General features: G+C 38.4%; 1 protein-coding gene across 6 annotated transcripts in view; it reads left to right on the top strand.

The window, feature by feature from the left end:
- LOC105193175 (neuronal acetylcholine receptor subunit alpha-7) overlaps positions 1-19,659 on the top strand; it is a 261,990-nt gene that overhangs the window by 172,460 nt on the left and 69,871 nt on the right. For 5 of the 6 annotated variants that reach the window (XM_026133352.2, XM_039454327.1, XM_026133353.2 and 2 more), the window contains one exon: positions 3,923-4,009. The exons of the other annotated variant lie outside the window; for it this stretch is intronic. In XM_026133352.2, coding sequence (XP_025989137.1) covers positions 3,923-4,009 — 87 coding nt within the window. The remainder of the gene's footprint in view (positions 1-3,922; positions 4,010-19,659) is intronic. 6 annotated transcript variants of the gene reach the window in all.

The following is a 19,659-nucleotide window of genomic DNA, read 5'->3' as shown; positions in this document are numbered from 1 at the left end:
ATAATAAAATATATACATCTCACAATAAAATAAGACTCATTGAACTAAAATTCAATAAGTTTCCTAAATATCTTCTAATGATATCTAATTATACAATTGGCACATGTATATAATGTAGAAAGAAATTATTAGACATCGGGGATATCAAAAATTTGTACAATTTGTAAAATTTTTTCTCTTATTCGAGTGTATGACAATTAATCTTCCACTCTATAATTGCTATCGCATCAATCTACATTTTCTGTCAACAAACTTGCACATCTCTGGAATGATAATCTGTCGTGTGCGACGCATCAGCAGCGTGAAAGCAGTTCGTGTGATCAGCGTTTCTCGTGCAACACTCTCGGACATGGTTTCGAAAAAGTATCGATCGCGCACGCGTTCCAATATTCCAGCAAGCGCTCGGGTCTAATAGCAAGGAACTAATTGGTCAGCCTTCCTCAAGCTCCGCGCCTTCCCCCGCTGACCGACAACCCCCGATGTTATTGGCGGTTTGCCACCCACCGCGGACGCACCTTGTCGCGGTTTACGTACGTCGATCTCATCGAAATACAGTACTCTCATTCGGTTGTATTTCACTTAAGCGTACCATTAAACGAATTAAAGCGCAACCTGAGAGTGCATAGAAGATGCTATTGCCGACTTTAGTATCATTAAAGGAAAAATTTCTCGACTTGCATTATCTCGAAATGTTGACATTACGTTTTCTTCCGTTTTTGTATTTCTAAATAATTGAGAGGCTATTCGCTACAACTTTCTTCTTAAAAACTTTTGTTCATTTTTTAAGGTATAAATTTAAATCGATAAATATGTACTGATTCAAATCCATCTTTAATTGGTAGCCGTTTTTTTTTTCAAAATTTATATCCACGTTTTTAAATTTTGAAATTTCCATCAGTAGGTAAACTGTAACAAACTTACCACACTGGGCTGCATTCCAAAACCGCTTTTACTACTAGAAGCTATAGTTTATGTTATGGATGCTATAGACTTTTAGTTATTCAATACGGTTTTGGAACACAGCCCTGTGGAGCAGTTATTATATTTACAACATCATATCTCAAATATATGTATATATACATGTAAATAAAATTAATCAATATATTTTACATGGAATATTTATAAAAATATGCCAATATGAATTTTTACTTGAATCATGTTCCTACTGTTATAAGATTTTCTGTCTTTCTCATAGATCATTCCGTAAAATAAAAACAAAAATAATTTTTAATTCCAAATGGAGTAACATTCTGCCTTTAGCTTATGTGTATTCAATAAAACAAACAATTCACACAATAAAACTCAACGGAGTCCAAAAAAAAAAACACATAACGTCAGTTCAAATATGGCCGCCAAATCAAAGCAAAATAGTAAAATGTCATAAGAATAATAAAAAAATGCTCATACAAACACGTGTAATACAAATACATATAAATGTTCATGCAAAAGTATTGCTCTCTTTGGCAACTAAAAAATCTAACTATAACATTTGCCCTGATCTTCCCTATCTTTAAAAAAGGAATTTTAAAAAATTCCTTTTATTACTTTCAATTTTTTTGCAAATCAAATGACATCTACGATATCTGTAATTCGATGTAAATTATTCATCCGACGATTGCTCATGCTTCACAAAATCAAAGATATATACGCGCGTTTCTGATTAACTTCGTCGATTGATGAGATTCGTTCCCGAAGCACCACAGCCAAAGAGCGCGTGACATATTTTATACTTTCTGATTTGCGAGCGACGATTTAATAGCGACAAGAATTTATTGACTGCTAGAATGAGTCCCTGTATTTCATAGCAGTGTTTCATATAGCTTAATTACGTATACGTACATCAAACTTAATGAGTCATTGTCAAGACCCTTACGCTCCCAAGAGCCATCGTAATGCTCCGAACTTGGTGAGTTAATTCGCGACATCACGGTTTGTTGGTTTCGTTCAAGGAAAATTACGTAATTCGCGCGTACTTAGTGCTACTAGAGTAAATGGAGCAGATAGTCATTAACGAAAATGTAATAAGGTCAGATTATCTCCAATTATCTTTTTATAATAGTGTTTCTATAAAAGTAAAATAATGAAAGATCTGTTTTGTAGACAATAATTTGTTAGTCCAAATATAAATAGAAGAGCTAATTTTTCAATAACTTTCAGTAAATTTTTTAATATTTTAACATAATTATTAACGAGAATTAATAATAAAAATTATGTATATTTTCGCATATTTTAAAAATTGAAGGATTTCCTACAAAAACCAAGTCTATTTCTTTTCAAGAACTGAATTATAGCGCCAAATCATTCTTCATTAGCGTTATATTATGAATAATTTTGCTTTGACAAGAATTAAACAAAAAACAAAAAATATAAATAGATAGTAAATAAGAATCTTTTTCCGGTGAAAAAACAAACGAGTTCAGCAGTTTTTTTTTTAATGAATCTCAAAATATTTAAAAATCTAAATTTTTATTTGCGTACCTATTATAATATATCCACAAAAAATATCATTTAATATTTATATAAAGAGAAATGTAAAAGAATGTTTTGCAGGAAATCTTTTAATTATATATTTTATAAAACTAATATGTGATCACTAAACAAACTGCATTATTGCATAAAAGTGCAAATTATTATCTCTTATTTTATTATCTCTCAAATATTGCATTTATTCCTCTATTTCTATTCCCTGCACAGAGTAATAACCATTCAATTAACACTGGTTTATGATATCCTGGATTCTTAATTGAATTACTCGGTCCGTATAAATTAATATGACAATTTGAATCTCACTTGGCTCAATCAGTTTGCGGTCAGACCGTCCGTTCCATGCGAATGAGGGTTGTCAATCGCTCGCAGAAGTTTCCAATTCTGGAGAGCAGCAGTAAGATAATCGAATTTTGTTGGTCACTTTGAAGGTTGTTACGCAGTAATGGAGTTGCCAGCGACTTAGGCAGATTCACCAAAGTCGCCTAACGTTGCGGCTCCTTGCAGCACGGCGCATCGAGGCTGCGTCCGTTACATGTTCCAAACTTTGCGAGCTAATCCTGCCTTTGGAAATCCTCGCCGGGGGCGAGTAGATACACGGGATTCGATTGTTCGCGGTCGTCCACACTTAATCATGCGAGCGAGCTCACAGGCATGTCTTCTCAAATGTTTGCACAGAGTCGCGTAACTCGCGCGGTCATCGCACGGATTCTATCGGATCATTCTCGACATTCCCTCATTGTCGTTAATATCACGTTGTGATCAGCGAGCTCTGCTTCAGCTACAAACAATTCTCATTCGATATTGATGCAGTAGGTTCCAGCCACATTTTTTCCCCTCGTCGCAATTTATAACGATTTTTAGAGAGTTTATGTGTGTAAAATAAATTCTTCGTACGCGACATTACTCTCTAAGTGACTACAAAACAACATTGCATCAAGATTGTGATAAACAGTTATTGGAAAAACTGACAAATGTGAAATTTCCGCGTCACATTGTTAAAAATTTAGCAGAATCGCATCATTCGAGCTACGTACTTCTCCGTGACCGAAAATGAAGATTTGGTGGCAATTTTACGAAATTCGTAAATTTGCATCCCAGTGCTGCGAGCTGGACTTGCAAATCAGCGCTTATCATTCAGCGGATCATAATCATGCGAGGACGACTCAGAACTTGCAACGAACCCAAGAAATTTTCGGCGAGGAAAATTGGAAGTTTGAGCGGTCCTCGGACACGATGAAATTTCGAGTTGACCAGTGTCACTCGGAAAAATCGAAAGCAGTTGTACATGTGCGATTCTATCTCAATCTCACCTCGGTTTCGAGCGTCTACGGCCTAACGAACTCTAAAAACCTAGGTGTTCTAGAGATCCAAGGTAGCACGTTAAATCCACGCGTTGCGACGCAATATTGATGTTTAATTTTTTGGACCTGTTCAGGAGTGACCATTCTACTGTCGCTGACAGTTTTCCTGAACCTCGTGGCAGAAAGCATGCCGACGACTTCGGACGCTGTCCCTTTAATAGGTACCTATGATTGTCAACCAATGGTAACTCGCATCTGGCAAGCGTGTTTTTACATACATTGTCTATGTACATACATTCGTATGTGTATATATATATATCCATGAAACGCGGAGGGCGCGCTGCAATATATCATCCGACGATAGCTATATTTATTTAACGCCATTACGCATATTGACAATATGCATTACTAACGATGAAATACCATGAATTCGAACCTCGCCTATGTCAGATAGAATGATTATACAGACTATTAAATTGCTCTTTCATTTGCTAACAAAAAGGTACTCTATTCAAAATAAGTGAATTGTTAATTATATCTTCAAAGTAACATTATACAAAGGTTCTACTTAAGTCTTTAATTAATTGCTCATTGGATGATATAATAGAGCGCACCCTGTAAATGTACCTTCGCCTGTTTTTTGCGCAATTCCTAGAAAACCTCGACGAAGTAACCAAATAGTAAGGTGAAAAACGAAGACGATGGATTACAAAGGTAGTCTAGAACGGCAAGTGGATCCTATCGGTCCTATCGTTCGGATAATGAGCGCTGGAAGGCAAGCTCGTGTATCAGGCACGCCGAAAAGGGCAACTCGATTGCTTCTCGAAAAAGCTGGCGTGTTCGAGCAACCTATCGCACGAACGAGCTGTTCAAGCTCGAGTCAGAAACGTGATAGAGAAGTAAAAGAATCGTCGTGGGAATCAGGATTATACGTTTCCCGAGAGTCGATAATTTCCTCCATTCTGCCTCCCCTAAGGACTTATTATCCCGTATTCCGTCCCTAATTTCTTCTCAGCTCAAGGTCACGCTTAATTTCGCGTAATCGCGTTAGCTCTCTCCGCGCGAAGATAAGATAGTTTCTTAAAAGCCGTGCCGGAAGTGGAAAGTAAGAGCCGGTGATTCCCACGTTGCTTCGCGAAATTATTTGTCTGGCGAAATTGTTCAAGCTCTCGCGGTTACGAGTCGCAATTCTGTGTTATTTCCGACGGGACGGGACACCGCTCCTCACACGTGCGTATCGCGCGAAGAAAACGGCTTCCTGTCATGGCGATTTCGGAGAGTGTATGCCGCGCGTGTAAGTCACGCTAGTGTGGAGCGTCGAGAATGTCGCGAAGGATCACGTGGATCAACGTTAAAAGCTTCCAAATCCCACCGCCGGTTTATCGCATTTTAGCGGTACAGATCCGCTTTCTCGTCGGAGAGTGATACGAAGAACATCCGATCTCTGTTCGGTCTTCTGGCGTATTAAGCTCGTCCAATTGAATTTTCTGTTTAAACTCGTCGAAATTGATGTCTAAATATTGAAAAGAAAATTAGACTTTGGCGAAGTATTCGAAATCGCGAAAGAAAAAGTAATCGCCTTTCACATTTCGTTTTGAAAGATCTTTTTTTTCTCATTCTTTTATATTTCTATATTCCCCTTTATTTTATCGAGAGAACAAGAGTGCAGCATTGTTAATAACTTTAATTTAATTTTAATTTAATGTCATTTTAATTTAACGTTCATTGCGTAACAGACAGAAATGCAGTAAAATGATAAAATGAAATAATAATAAAATAACATAACAAATTACACAAATGATAAGACACTAGCGCAATATTGTTGCTACAAAGCTTACTAGTGGATACAAGACGGTAGAATAAGGGAAAAATTTAAAACGTTGCAATTATTTTTTAAATGAGTTGTTTTATCTAAATGAGGTTTAATATAGAAAGTGAATGATACTTCGTTGTACGATTCTGGACCGTCTTCTCCTTTGGGAGAAACTTCTTCAGTGCATAAGCGGATTGACTGCATATCGTAATGTTTAGATTATCGTAATTAAGTTCCCAAATGGGTCGTTTCGGAAACGTCGTAAAATTGATAAAAGTGATATCATTCGCGAATGTACTTGCCGCTGGAAACGATCTGTTCGCTAAACAATTACGCGCCCAACCAGCGCGCTTATTCGCGGACGACAACACGACAGGTTCCCTAGGACTTTTACGTACAATTTTATTTTTATACTTGCATCGATGGTGACCGTTATGTCGAGATAGCAAGCAGTAAAGATGTGAGTGTCAGAAATAAAATCCGAACAAACGATCCGATCTATGTTCCGCTGTGACGTCAACGAGGGGCAGGGGCTAATAAAATGGATGACGAATTAGTGTTACGATCACAAAAGCGTTAAAGCACGTCGTCGTAAAATTAATTTCTACAATTACGAGCGGAGGTTAAATGAGACTTTAGAGCGCGAAAACACAATTATATGTATATATATATAAAACGCGTGATCGAGATACGAAGACACTCACATCTTTGATTCTTGCCATGCTGAGTTAGCTCGTTTAGTTCCTGCGACGTGTCCCGAATGATTTGTTTCCACGCAGTATCCGTGTACAGTGAATTCGTTTTCCGATTTCTTGTTTTACAATATCCTAGGCTTTGAGATCTTTTTTCGTAGAAACCACAAATACATATTGCTGTATTGTGTTTTTCCGTCTAAGTGTCCTACACACACACATACACACACACACACACACACACACACATACACACACACAAATGTCTACCTACATGAACGTGTTTAGTATTGCTCCTCAATAAACAGCGTGCTAACCGCAAAAAAAAAATCATAAGACCGTCTTGAACTCGATGTAATTTGTGGTATTATTTTATTGTGTTTTCTGACTTAATGAAAAATATTCTGTGATGTACAGAAGTGCTGGATAGACTAGTAGCTAACTATAGATGCAGCTATATGAATTTAATTTAATGTTTGCGAATTTAAATATAAAATCGATTTTTAATAACTTAGCATAAGTGATAAAGCGATCGAACAACGAAACGTATAATCCTGATAATCCTCGCAGCATAAAGATGATTGACTAGCTTCATTGAAAAGAAAAATATCCGGAATAATAATCAATTCACGATACGAACGATGGAAGCAGTTGAGATCACGTTGAAATCACGTTGAATTAACTTTTTTAGGGATTTATTTCTGCCGAACGCTTTTGCATTTAATTGCGTTAGCCGTAGGCTACACGTAGCGTCCTAGATTATCGCTAACAGGTGAGGATCCGAATAAAGCGCGAATATAAATCTAGAATTCATATAATTCGAGATATTCTCGAAATATTTACTCAATAAATCTCAAAATGAATTGCAAGTGATACACTTTTATCTTCTTAACTTCAACTTTAGTCTGATTAAATTAACTCGGTTTAATTCTAGTTGATGTTTTCATCTTTTTTTTTATATCGCATTTCAAGTTGTAACAAGGAAGGAAATTTGATTAAGTGCATTCCAGTTTAATTAGAGGTAACGCAACAGATTGCAACCAACGTCGTTTTGCACGACGACGCGCGATGCGAGAAAAATCTACCGATTTCCAGAAGCTAGTCCTTTCTATTATTCAACGAGAGGAAGAAGAAGAGGAAAAATAGAGTACTCCCCGCACTCACGCACACGCATGCATACATAGATATGCGTACACTCAATACACACGGGAAAACGTTCTCATTATATACCTTCTTTCTTATGGGAAAGAAAATTTAATTAAAGTCCATGGCTAAGATAATACGCCGTGCGATGCATCTTAAAATAAATCCTCATGAGAGCGGCACTGAACGCAAATTCGTTTGGATGCTATTTCGTTTCCGCGAAATGCATCCACTCTTCCACCTCTTTCAGGGCCAATCGATCATTCCGCCGTTGTTCCATTCCCTTCAATCGACTGTGTCGTAGAGAATTACAGCTTGTTGCCAAAAATCTCTATTTGATACGTGAAAAGAGCAATAAGGAAAGAGAGAGAGAGAGAGAGAGAGAGAGAGAGAGAGAGAGAGAGAGAGAGAGAGAGAGAAAGAGAAAGAGAGAGAAAGTGAGAGAAAAATTGTTAACGATTTTCTGAAATCGATAAAACTGGTTTTCACCATTTTTTCATTAGTGGGACCTTGTAGAGGACGTGAGGAAATTAACTTCTAATGAGCGTTCAGTGAACGCTTTGATCTCGCCCAATTCTTTCGCTTCGCGTCAAACGAGATTTGTAAGGGTTTTTAATGGAAAGACATGTATTGATATTAATCGCTATTACGAAGATTTCATTACTCACCGCGGTCGAAAATAGTCGAGCTTTATTTAATTGATTTAATGACTCTCTTTATACATTTTGTGTTCTTCACTTAATGACTTGATTCGACTTACTTCCACTGCAATCTTGCACACATAAAAAGCACGCCTTCGGCGAGTAAATCTGCATACTTTGATGAACTGGCAACAGGTATTCTGGTCCGTCTAGTAAAAATATTTGCGCCATCATCACAATTTGAAATTCGCCAATTAATCGCCTCTTTCTCGTTGCGCTTGCGAGACCAGTTGGTTTCTTTCTTCCAGCAGAGGAAGGCAAGTTGATTTCATAAGTCGCGGCGGGAGATGCTTGAATAAAATCACTAATTTAACACGAGATACTTGGCTTCAGATCATATGCTTGCTCATAATAAATTCGTGCTTCTGACAGTGTGACAAATTGTATAGTCGAAGTAATGTGCAAAAGTGCAAGACTGTTAAGATTATGTTAGTAATATAGCTTTGACTTTCCACCTTAGTCAAATGTTTTTAAATCATTTATTAGTAATATAGAAAAAATAAACAAAGATTTTTGAAATTCAGAATACTTGGTAATATAGATAATTAAGATACTTTCAAATTTTCAGAAAAATGCAATTTTCTACTATGTTAAACATATCTTGAACCTCTTCTTACAAAAAAATAATTATGGAAAATGTGCCAACTGAAAAGCATTTTCATAAATTCAAAATAAGATTAATTTTAATCTAAAAAAAGCAGGGTTTAAAAAATATATTATCTAAGTAAACAATTAAAAAACAAGACAGTTATGCGTAGTATTTCTTTCGCTACAGAATTTCTAATTGGAATATTTTTAATTAAAAGCATTTTATTTCTAAAATATATTTAAATAGGAGAAAGAAAGAGAGAATATCACGTAATACTTATTTATTATATCCCATCTTTTTCGTACGAATCTTTTGTTTAACACGAGTCGTAAAATATTCTTTCACGAAAATTTCAATCCAGAATATAATCTATAATGGATGATTTATTTCCAAGTGGAAATAAATCAAGACGTTGTCTCGGGCTATCTCGATCGTTCTCTATCGAACGGATAATTTCGTCATTTGAATCGCCCGTCCGTGCCACGCGAGAGGCATTCCGTAACTATTCCGAAATGGACAGATGGATAACTCCGTGGCTCTCTTTATCACGGATGTCCCACTCGATTAATACTCACCGTTCACGAAATATGATGTCCAGCCCAGCACAGCCAACGATCGGATACCTTTCTCGCGTCAGGATTTTTTTCGGCGAAATCGCGCAGTTGTCTCGCAAATACGCTTTCGCACACACGTCTGTGTTCGACACCGCAGATAAAACGCGTGCGGTGCCAACTGAAACGACGAAAATTCGCGATGCACACCGGAAGTAATCTGAAACACATCCGATGTACGTCCGTTGTAAAGTGACATTTTCGCATCGGAGTCGGTCAGGCGCGCCGAGGACAAAATATGTGAACCGAGAATACGAAGCAAGATGAAGCGTTTCTAATTATCATGAAATGTCTCGTGTAATCTTAATTATCGGAAACCCATCAACTCAAAATCAGCTCTAATACTCTTCATCTTTGATTATTATAGATTGTAAATGTGATCGCACGAGCGAACGTAGCTCGCGAATTTCATTAAGCGCTCGAAGACCGGCGAAATTGCGACATACGTGTCACAAGTAAGCCGAGATAATATTTCAACCGCGACGATCCGAGAAATTGCATATTTTACATAAGTGATGTCATTGTGTCAAATTATTGCATCTCCAATTTTACGATTCTTCGGACAATTTCATGTTCCATGAAATTCATTTTTTCTCATGTTCTATAACATAAACGACAGTTAAAAAGAGTTATTTTATTGTCAAAAATATTTCTTCAATACAGTAATTATCGTAAATTTATAAATGCATTTCTGTTTGTATTTATATTGTGTTATCTGAACGTGTTTAGATTATACCGAGGGGGAATTCACAACCCAAAATTTTGTACACCAATGCCGATTTTTGGCATTGCTGTAAAACACTGCCGACATTTTTGTACACTGCCGACATTTTTGTACACTGCCGACAATGCTTATTGTTAGTCAATGCCTACAATGCCGTCAATCCTATATTAAAATTAAGGCAATGCCATGCAATTATGAGCACTACCGCGTGCCCATTATCATACGCCAATGCCTGCACAAGAATTCTAAAGCTTTCCTGAAGTATTCAAAAATTTTTGTGCTCAACCCCATGATCGACTCTGAAGTGAGCTCACCACTCCCCAACCACTGACGACAATGCCGTCAATATTATAGGTCACTGCTTACTTTTTTCGGCAGTCCACTGCCGAAATTTTGTACACCAATGCCGGCTGTGAATTTCCCCTCGGATTATACACAGTTGGAAATTTTTAATATGCGTGTTCCAAACGGTCCATTCAAATTTTTATATTAATTTAACACACGAATATTCATAAAGTAATATAAATATTGTAAAAAATTAGAAATATAAATATTGTAAAAAAATAAATACAAATGTTATTTTTCGACACAATTTACAAATAGATTATAGAACATATTTTTTCAGCAAAAATAATATGAATTTAATATGAAGACCTATACATTTTATTCATTTGTATTAGAATTCACCTTTCAAAACTACATAATTTTTATATCATTTGTTCATTTAAACCGTACTACTTTAATATTAAGAAACGTTGGAGTATCAATTTAATAGAAAATATTTAATATATTATGTTAAACTAACCTGGTATATTAAAAATTCCACATGAAAGCTTTCGCAAGAACTGATTAAATATAAAATAAATATAAAATGTTTTCTACTGTGCATCGATTATTTCGTTATACCGATCAAGAGGCGCGTCTCGCGCCAAGTCCACGCTTTTCCACGCTTTATTAGCGAGACTAACCGACCCTCTTTTACGCGAGTCAGCGAGTTTATTTCAACATCACACCGGTCCTGCTCATTTTCGTATCGCAGATCAAATCTTCCTAATGGTCTAGATCCAATTTGAAAATTGCACGTGGTTACTGTAATTGCACTTAACGCTTGAGATAATTTGACTATATCTTAAAACAAATTTCTCTAGTGCCATCCTAATCGTAATTGAGCCGTTCCGTAAAGAAGCAATAAATAGCTTCTTTATGTGAACGTTTTCTCCGACGACTATTTTACGTTGTATTTGATCGATTTCCTTTACAGCGTAGAGCTCTAAGGAAAATTCAGTAATTCATCCTTAGCGTTAACCGCCCTTGGCTTTAACCATTGGTCAAATTGATCCGCGGGCGACAATTTCGCAATTTCAGTTCGTACCCCAGGGCGGTGCGCAGCCCCGGTTTGAAGCATGAATCGACAGGATAATCCATAACGGTGACAAGAAAATAGCGCGAGAAAGCTGACGCGGTCGACGAACCCGGATCCGCTTTGTGCACCTCGAGACCGATCATCGCAGCGCACCATGCAAATTTATGCAGCGGTGCACGGGCTGCCGCGCCGAATAGCCGAGTAGGAAGAGGCCCGTCAGAAGCTACATCGCATCGAAGGCGATTGTGCGGGGGCAGCTACTATATATTACTATATATACGGCTGCTGCGCATCCCATCGCCTTCTGATGTGCCGATATTGCGTCCGTGTGGCGATGATAGCACGTACACGTCATAAGTTATGTTTTATCTCGAAGACCGAGTTTTAACGAGCACACTCTTGACGCCGCCAAATAAGGCAATGTATTTTTAAGACCGTTTGCAATTTTCAGCGCCACGGCGCGCTTCGAAATCGCTCAACGTGCGGCCGCATAATTGCTTCTAACCCCGTGCTCTGGGGGATCATTTTGAAAGGAATACGCGACGCGTGACAAGTGCGTGTCCCGAAAGAATACTCGCATTCAACGAACATCCTTTTGTTTGTCGCGATGAGCACGATATCCTACAAATTTTGAGCTTCAATCTTTGTGCTCTTACCACGAATATTTTTAGAAAAAAGTCTCAGGAGAACTGGAAGAAAAGAAAAATTCGTTGAATACGCGTGCATACAGGAAGGTCTTACAAAAAGCATTTCACACAGAAATAAAAAAAAAGAACTTGATTCGAGTTGAATAATCGAGAGAAGGTTCGAAGCATTTTAAAAAAGATAACTTACATCTCTATTCCTTTTTATCTATTGAGACATATTTTTTTTTTTATTAACACGGCTGCGCTTTTTATTAATAACCTTCGGATCACGAGAGAACCGTAACGTTATATCCTTCGAATTTCTGCAGCTGGCAAATCATTGTCCTTCACTTTAAATTATGAAGTTCTCGCCGCTGGGACTTTTTCGAACGAAACTATACGACTGGCTTTTGGGGTGAATTATATATTTCGTGGCGCCTCGCGTTAAAATACGAAACGTTTAATTAAAACTTTACAGCATCCGCGCGTATATATATCACGATTGCAGGCTACGATATACCGTCGATACCATACACCGATATTTCGCGCCATTAATTGTCCATTTAGCGGCTGTTGGAAACTTTCTAATTAGGATATTATCGTCGGGCGATTTTAATGCGAAGTAGGAAAGTTTTGTCGTCATTGCGTGTTGCTTGATGCAGCGGCGCGATTTTACGACTCATGTATCTTCGTTAACTCAGCGGTATCCGTATTGTGCAAATCGCTCAGGCGTTTTATTTATTCGGCGCGATTCCGTAGAAGGCGCCGCGCGACGAGCGATGCAAATTTCAATTTCCATCATGTATCTAGGACCAGCGATATTGCATCTCGAGATGATTCGACGCGGTATAGCAAAAATATCAAAAGTTTTCAAATGATGTTTCCGGGTGATATCAAAAGTTTCCAAAATATCGAATATGTCGCTGTATAAGCCTCACGTTGATCGATGTGGGCAATAGTCGGTCGAGAAATCTGACTGAATGAAACATTTTCGTGGGAATCATCCCCGCATAGATAGTTTTGACGAATATTTCAGTGGGATTATCATCGCTACTGATAAATAAAGCTCGATCTCGTTCTCGTGAAAATTATACCAAAATTTAATAATTAGAACGACAGACACGAAAGCATAGATAATTTGCTAACAAATTAACTTTTATTAAATTCCATTGATGCATTTTTCATTAGTCTTTATTACTTTTGCATTAGTCTAAAATTTTATCGACGAAGGTGGAAAGTCAAATTGCGAATTCCTATTGGTTGATTTTAAAATCATTAAAAAATTGCTGTTTTGTAATTAATATATGGAAAGAACAATTTCACTGAAATGTCTAAAAATTTGAAAATAATTTTATTGGACCATCAAGATAATTCTGTATACAATAAAAAATAAAATGTAAAAAAAGGTCCACTCTAAATTTTATGTTAAAATAACTCAAAAGTTAAGTTAAAATAACTTAAAGTAAAGGTTATTTTCAAAAGTTATGTTAAAATAAGAGTTATTTTAACTTAACTTTTGAGTTATTTTAACATAAAATTTAGAGTAGACCTTTTTTTACATTTTATTTTTTTACTGGGTAGGACATTCAAGCAACATAACCAAAATTACAAAAAGTTTTGACATTCAGCTAGAATTCACCATCCCACATAATTTTAATGATCTAAAATTACTTTTAGATCTATATCTAACTACTTTTGGACACTTTGGCAAAATCGTTCTTTCTTTACATTAAATATTAATGAAATTAACGTAGCAGCGTTACAAGTAACGTCCTCTGCAGCATAATTTACTTTCTTTAACTTTGTTTTTACATTATTAACTCTCTCTTTGTGTATTTAAGCTGCTTTTTACGTTGTTAACTTCCTCTTTGTGTATTAAAGTAAACCTCATTAATAGATATCAATTACCGAACGAGGCAGCACAGAAAAAGAACAATATCAATGCGCATCCTACCTAATTCTGAAAGAGCAAGTGTTATGCTGGCCGCTCAGAGCGCATTACCTATCAGCACGTTATTGATAGAACCGGTCTAATGTAAATTCAATGTGACTGTAAAGCGATATCGTTGACAAATCCCTTGACAATACTGTCGAAAATATTAACAGAAATTTCATCGCCGTAGCAGACAATGGGATGAATTCCATCATTAATCCAATATAAAACATAAAATCCACGAACTTTTAAATCATTGACAACCAAACAACATTTTTATCTTGTTGCCCGTAATTCAACTTTGACGTTAAATAAAATTATTTGACACAGGGATATAAATGGTACGATTTTTTTAAACAATTAAAAAGTTTCGTACTCGAAAATGTTGCTATGCGAATGTTACAAACTGCAAATTAAATCTCGTAATTGCGAGTACACTTGACTCTTCAAGGATCGTTAATCGATTAAACAGTAAAGGAACTAGCTCATTAAGCTCTTTTCAAGCAGCTAAAGCCGCTTAAAGCTTATATCGTTTGATCGTCTAGTTGTACATCGTTCGGCATGTTGTCTCATTATTCGCTCTCAGATTCGCTTCGTTAGTTATTCCGTTGTGACAATCGTGCATTCGTAGCTCGTACTTCGAAGTATTTAGGATGGAACAGAGAGGCGCGGCATATTCCTCTCGCTCTCTCTCTCTCTCTCTCTCTCTCTCTCTCTCTCTCTCTCTCTCTCTCTCTCTCTCCCGGTGAAGTTATCGGGACATGGAATAATCGATTTCCTCGTGCCTGTACGAATATAGATAAACGTGGAAAATCGCGCAGGCAGGCGAATTCCATTTCGCTCGTTCGGCTTACTCCGCGCTTTCCCAGACGACATTTCTGCCGGAGGATCGACTTTGCAAATATGCGCGTTCATCCCTGCGCAAGAGCGCGATTAAATTAATGCCAAGCCAGAGGATAGGAGTTGTCTTGACGCGTGGCATGAGATAGCAGAGCGACGGTCGGTACGAAAATCTCAGATTAGAGAGTATTATACAACAAGTCGTTCTTATTGATACTGCACAATTTGGGTTAGTTGGTAGTTTAGGTTACAGGATTCTATGTTGCTACTGTCTCGTCTTGCAATTTGGAGCTAGGATCGCAAATCGCTCGTTCACGTCCCGTCTCGTGATTCAGGGCGGTTCGGCTAATTGTCTCCCTGCAATCCGGTTTGCGGTCAGATTCGAAGCGTTTTCGTAGGCGTTAGTGGCTGCATGGTCACTGATAGTGGCTGCTCGTCGACCACATCGTGTAATGGCGGTGCGTACGTGTAATGCTCAGGTGCGACGACTTTGTATATCGACAGCAAGCGCCGAATCCTCTCGCGAGGACGGCGATCGATCGGCCGGCCGGCCGCTCGCTCGCTCGGTTGATCGATCGATCGATCGATCGATCGAGCGCGCGTGCATTCATTAATCCGTCGTGTTCTCTCACGACGCGAGGCTCAACTCTCTCTCTCTCTCTCTCTCTCTTGAGAAGCGTCTTCCACGCGTCGACAATTTCTTTTAAGAAGCGCGCCTTCCAAGCGTCATCCTCTCTCGAATCCAAAATATCCCCGGTAAGTATCATAATCCACACTCCACCGGAATCCTTGTCACGTGTCGACGGCAAAGAAGATCGCTCGATCATTCGCGATTTGATCGACGAGCTGAGAGGGACGGAGAAACGAGAAACGATTCTGTGGGGTCGCTCGACGAGTTCCGGAGAATCAAGACGTCGCAACGTGTGTTCGAGACGAAACTTTGATCAGTTGTTCGATTAATCAACTTTATTGTTGCTGGCTACGCATATCCATGCGGTCGAAGTGGTTTTCCATCCAATGTTCATTTCATCCAATAACGCGACTTTCGTCCGAGAACAAAAACAGAAAGATATTTCTAGATCCCTCCCATCTTCCACTCGTGATTTTGATCTCTCTCGCATCTCTTCAGGTAAAAAAAAGAAAGAAAAAAATATAGCGTCATCCAAATACTGTCCCTTCGCATCGTCACTAACATTATTTTGCGCGATCACTCGTACCCCCCTGATATATTTCTTTCCCACTTCGCGCAGGAGAAACGGAAATTAGGAGAAACTCGAGAGAGAGAAAGTCGTTTCATTCTTCACAGTGTGCGGCACGCGTCCTACCTTACCCCTCCCAATTTCTCGCCGAAATTAAATGGACTTGACTTAACTCAAATGAATGCGTCTGTCGACTCGCCAGCGAGAGACACGATGCTAGGCCGTGTGTTTCTCACATCCGCGGGCGACTACAGAGCTTGCGGGGCCTTATACATATGTGTACATCACATCAAATCTTTTTATTATCTTTTCCATCCCTTCTTTCCTGTATTCTAGCCTGGAAGCGTAAGGTAAGTCCGCTCGATCCAAGAAGATCCTCGGTCGCGCGTGGGGAAGAAAAACCGATTCTCCCCGGCCACGGGGCCGACCTCGAGCCGTCGATAATCGTAGCGCGAACGTAATTTGAAATCGGGCGTGTCGAAAGGAGCAAAAAAAAAGCGAGTCGAAAGGAGCAAAAAAAAGACACGGTGTTACGGTGTATCGAGTTAAAAAACAAAAGGTGAATACGAGCCAACTCGGGAATTATTCTTTCATATATAATTTTATATGTATAGTCAGTATTATATTTCGTCGGTATTATATTTAAATATTATTAATTAATTTTCCACAATGTAGAAAAATTATTTTAGATAAGTTAATACACTGTTAATAATGAAAGTTTTTTTTATAAAATCGGTCATTATTCCGAATAATTAAAAAAATTATTGCGCCAAAGTGCGTTTGGCAATCAGACCTGATAACAATGAAAGTGATATTGTTGAATGACGGATATATTTGACATCTTAGATGGCTAAACAGACTAATGATGCTACACTGGACAATCGCTAGATATCCCGAATGATTATACAAGCTATTGATATGACAATCAATATGTACCTATCTATAGTCAATGAAGTGCGCGTTCATGACTGAAAATGGGTGAACAGTGACGTCTCCATGGATACATCTCAGACACGACTAATTAGATGCAAACAGGATTCCCCTTGAATGGATCAGTTTTGAATCGATGACCCGTGTTTACAGAAAACGTCGTCCCGAATTATTCGCAATATGCCAAGTTAATATACATGCCAATACGCCAGAGCAAAATCGAACAAAAACCAAATCTATTTTCCGCTTCGAGTTAAAGGATGATTCGAGTTAAGATGCTTTAAAATTCGAAATTTTTACTCGTTGGTTATCATGTATAAATGAAATCCGGACGTTTTAGAGAGGCGCAAATTTTCACGAAATAATTTATCGGTATCGTAATGAAAGGTTAATTAAATACGAGTAAGCTCAATTAACATAAACTTGAATATGATATTCCAGTTATACAGCGCGAATTAGATCGCTCAAGTTATTCAATGAGTACAAACTTCATCCGCGCTCATCCGCACTTTTCAGAGTACGGAAGATTTTCCCGGCAAATTTGAGAAAGATACGATATATCTTCCACTACTCGACTCGACAGTACGGTATAATTCGGTAAGCCGGTTACGAGAACGGCTTCGGATTATTTTCTGCGGTCCTACGTCGGTGCCAGCGCGCCACGTGCCGTGCCACAAACGTCATGAACGGCCTAATTGAATTAATAGAAAGGAGCCCGGGGATCAGGTCGCCGCGCCGCGCCCCGCGCTATCGCCAGGATCGGCAAAGTCTCCGCTCGGTTTCCGGCTCACGTTTGGGCGCGATGCGGATTACCCTTTTTCATCGCGCTGAATTTTGGCACACCTTGTTCGCCCCCCGGAATAATGGATCCTCGACTATAGTCTCGTCCATTTTAACGGAAGCGTTAAATCTAGCGCGCGATTTCCCGTAATGCACCATCGAACGATCGATCCTAATTGGCGGCGGCTGGTCCGTTAATCGCCGGAATAATGTAGAGTCTCGTAGTTTAATCATTTACGAGCACTCCGGCGAAGCCTAACGGCGCTGGGAAACCAATCAGTAGAGGAGGTATGCGATTTTACAACGTCTCACAGAGGCGGCGTATAACGCGGCCAAGGTTTAATGCCTTGATTAATGCGACGGTGTCGATAAGTCGATTTAGCCACGCTCGATAGATTTCCGGCGAGCGTGGTAAGAGTTTAGCACGGGATCGCGACACGTTTAATAGAGAATACATTTCTCTATTAAATATTGTCGCTTTGCCAACAAATTTCTATATATTTTCTTAAAAAAAAACTCAATATACGGCGCGAATAATGCAGAAAATTAATTAATCTGCAAACTATATCGATTGCGATATTTCGTTCCAAATTACTTTTATTGAGCATTGCAGGAAAGTCAGAAGACGTTCTAATTAAAAAAAAGAGATTGTATTGACGCCAAACTTTTGCCTCGAATGGAAAAGAGAGTTTGGGGAAGTTCCAATGAAAATAGAATGTCTGGTGACTAGTTTAGCGGATTTATCGTTGCCGATTTCGATCGAGATTGCTATCAAAACAATGACATCGTGTTTCCGTGCAAGAAGGAAATGGCAAATGGCATCGCTCGTCGTGTGTCGATGTTTGGCAATTACCGCGAGCGCGATGTATATCACGGTGCATGATTTTTAATTGCCCACGCGTTATTTCGCTTCGTATCGATAATCACCGTGCTATTCTAATCGCTGCGAAGCGATGCTAAATGGATTCGTCCGCGAAGCTAATAGACACTCGATAGATTATAACACTCGTGAATTTCTGATTGCATTAATTATTACCGCTCTTGGCTGCGTGCATAAACTAATTAATCGATCAATTAGTATCAATAACAATCGTTACTACGCATTCCTCCCGCCTACACGCGGGGGTATGTTTTATCGAATATCCTCCGCAATATCCTCCTCCTCGAATTTAAAACTCCGTTCTCACTAATTTTATCGTGCATTATTAGTCCCGTCGATTAACGGATAATAAAAGAATGAAATCATCGAATGATATTCGCCATGCGACCTGAAAATGTTTTAAATATTAAACACTATTATTAAAACATTAAAATATCAATATATTGAAATGCCAGTATTTGCTTTTATTACATTGTGTAATAAAACTGTTGTTAAAATATTAAAAATACGATAAAAGCATATTTTAATGTTTATCTCTCTACGATAATTTAATAGTATTATCTGACTCGCGTATGTAGGTTTTTTTTTTATCAAGTTATATTTTGCAAAACTTTCGTGATTCGCAATTAATTGTAGTCTCAATTAAATTTTAAAATCTATTTTAAAGGACAGAAACAATTTTACCTTTACGTTATTTCTCGCGTAACTTTGGAAAAATTATATTTGGCGAGTGTTACCGATAGATAGACATCACTATCCGAGTTACTTCCCCATATGTCACCGGGCGTCTTCAGTCTCGGACGTGGGAACTTTTTTCACTTCGCAGTACGCGACCGGCTGTCTCTCCATCTTTGCTTTTTCTTTCTCTTTCCCTCAGTGGGGAAACTTGGGCAGAACTTAAGCGATAACCGTCACCTCGAGTCCTCTCTGCTTCTTTCCGTATCGAGTCACCCATATTTCGAGGGAGCCAGAAGAAAATCGGTCACCGACGAAAATTTCACGTTGGGCGACACTTCATTCCCGCTCAACACTCTCTTTCGCTCTCGA

The sequence above is a fragment of the Solenopsis invicta genome, chromosome 10 (assembly GCF_016802725.1).
Source record: "Solenopsis invicta isolate M01_SB chromosome 10, UNIL_Sinv_3.0, whole genome shotgun sequence".
NCBI lineage: Eukaryota > Metazoa > Arthropoda > Insecta > Hymenoptera > Formicidae > Solenopsis > Solenopsis invicta.
The sequence above is the reverse complement of the archived record's forward strand: the minus strand, read 5'-3'. Positions and strand labels throughout refer to the sequence as shown.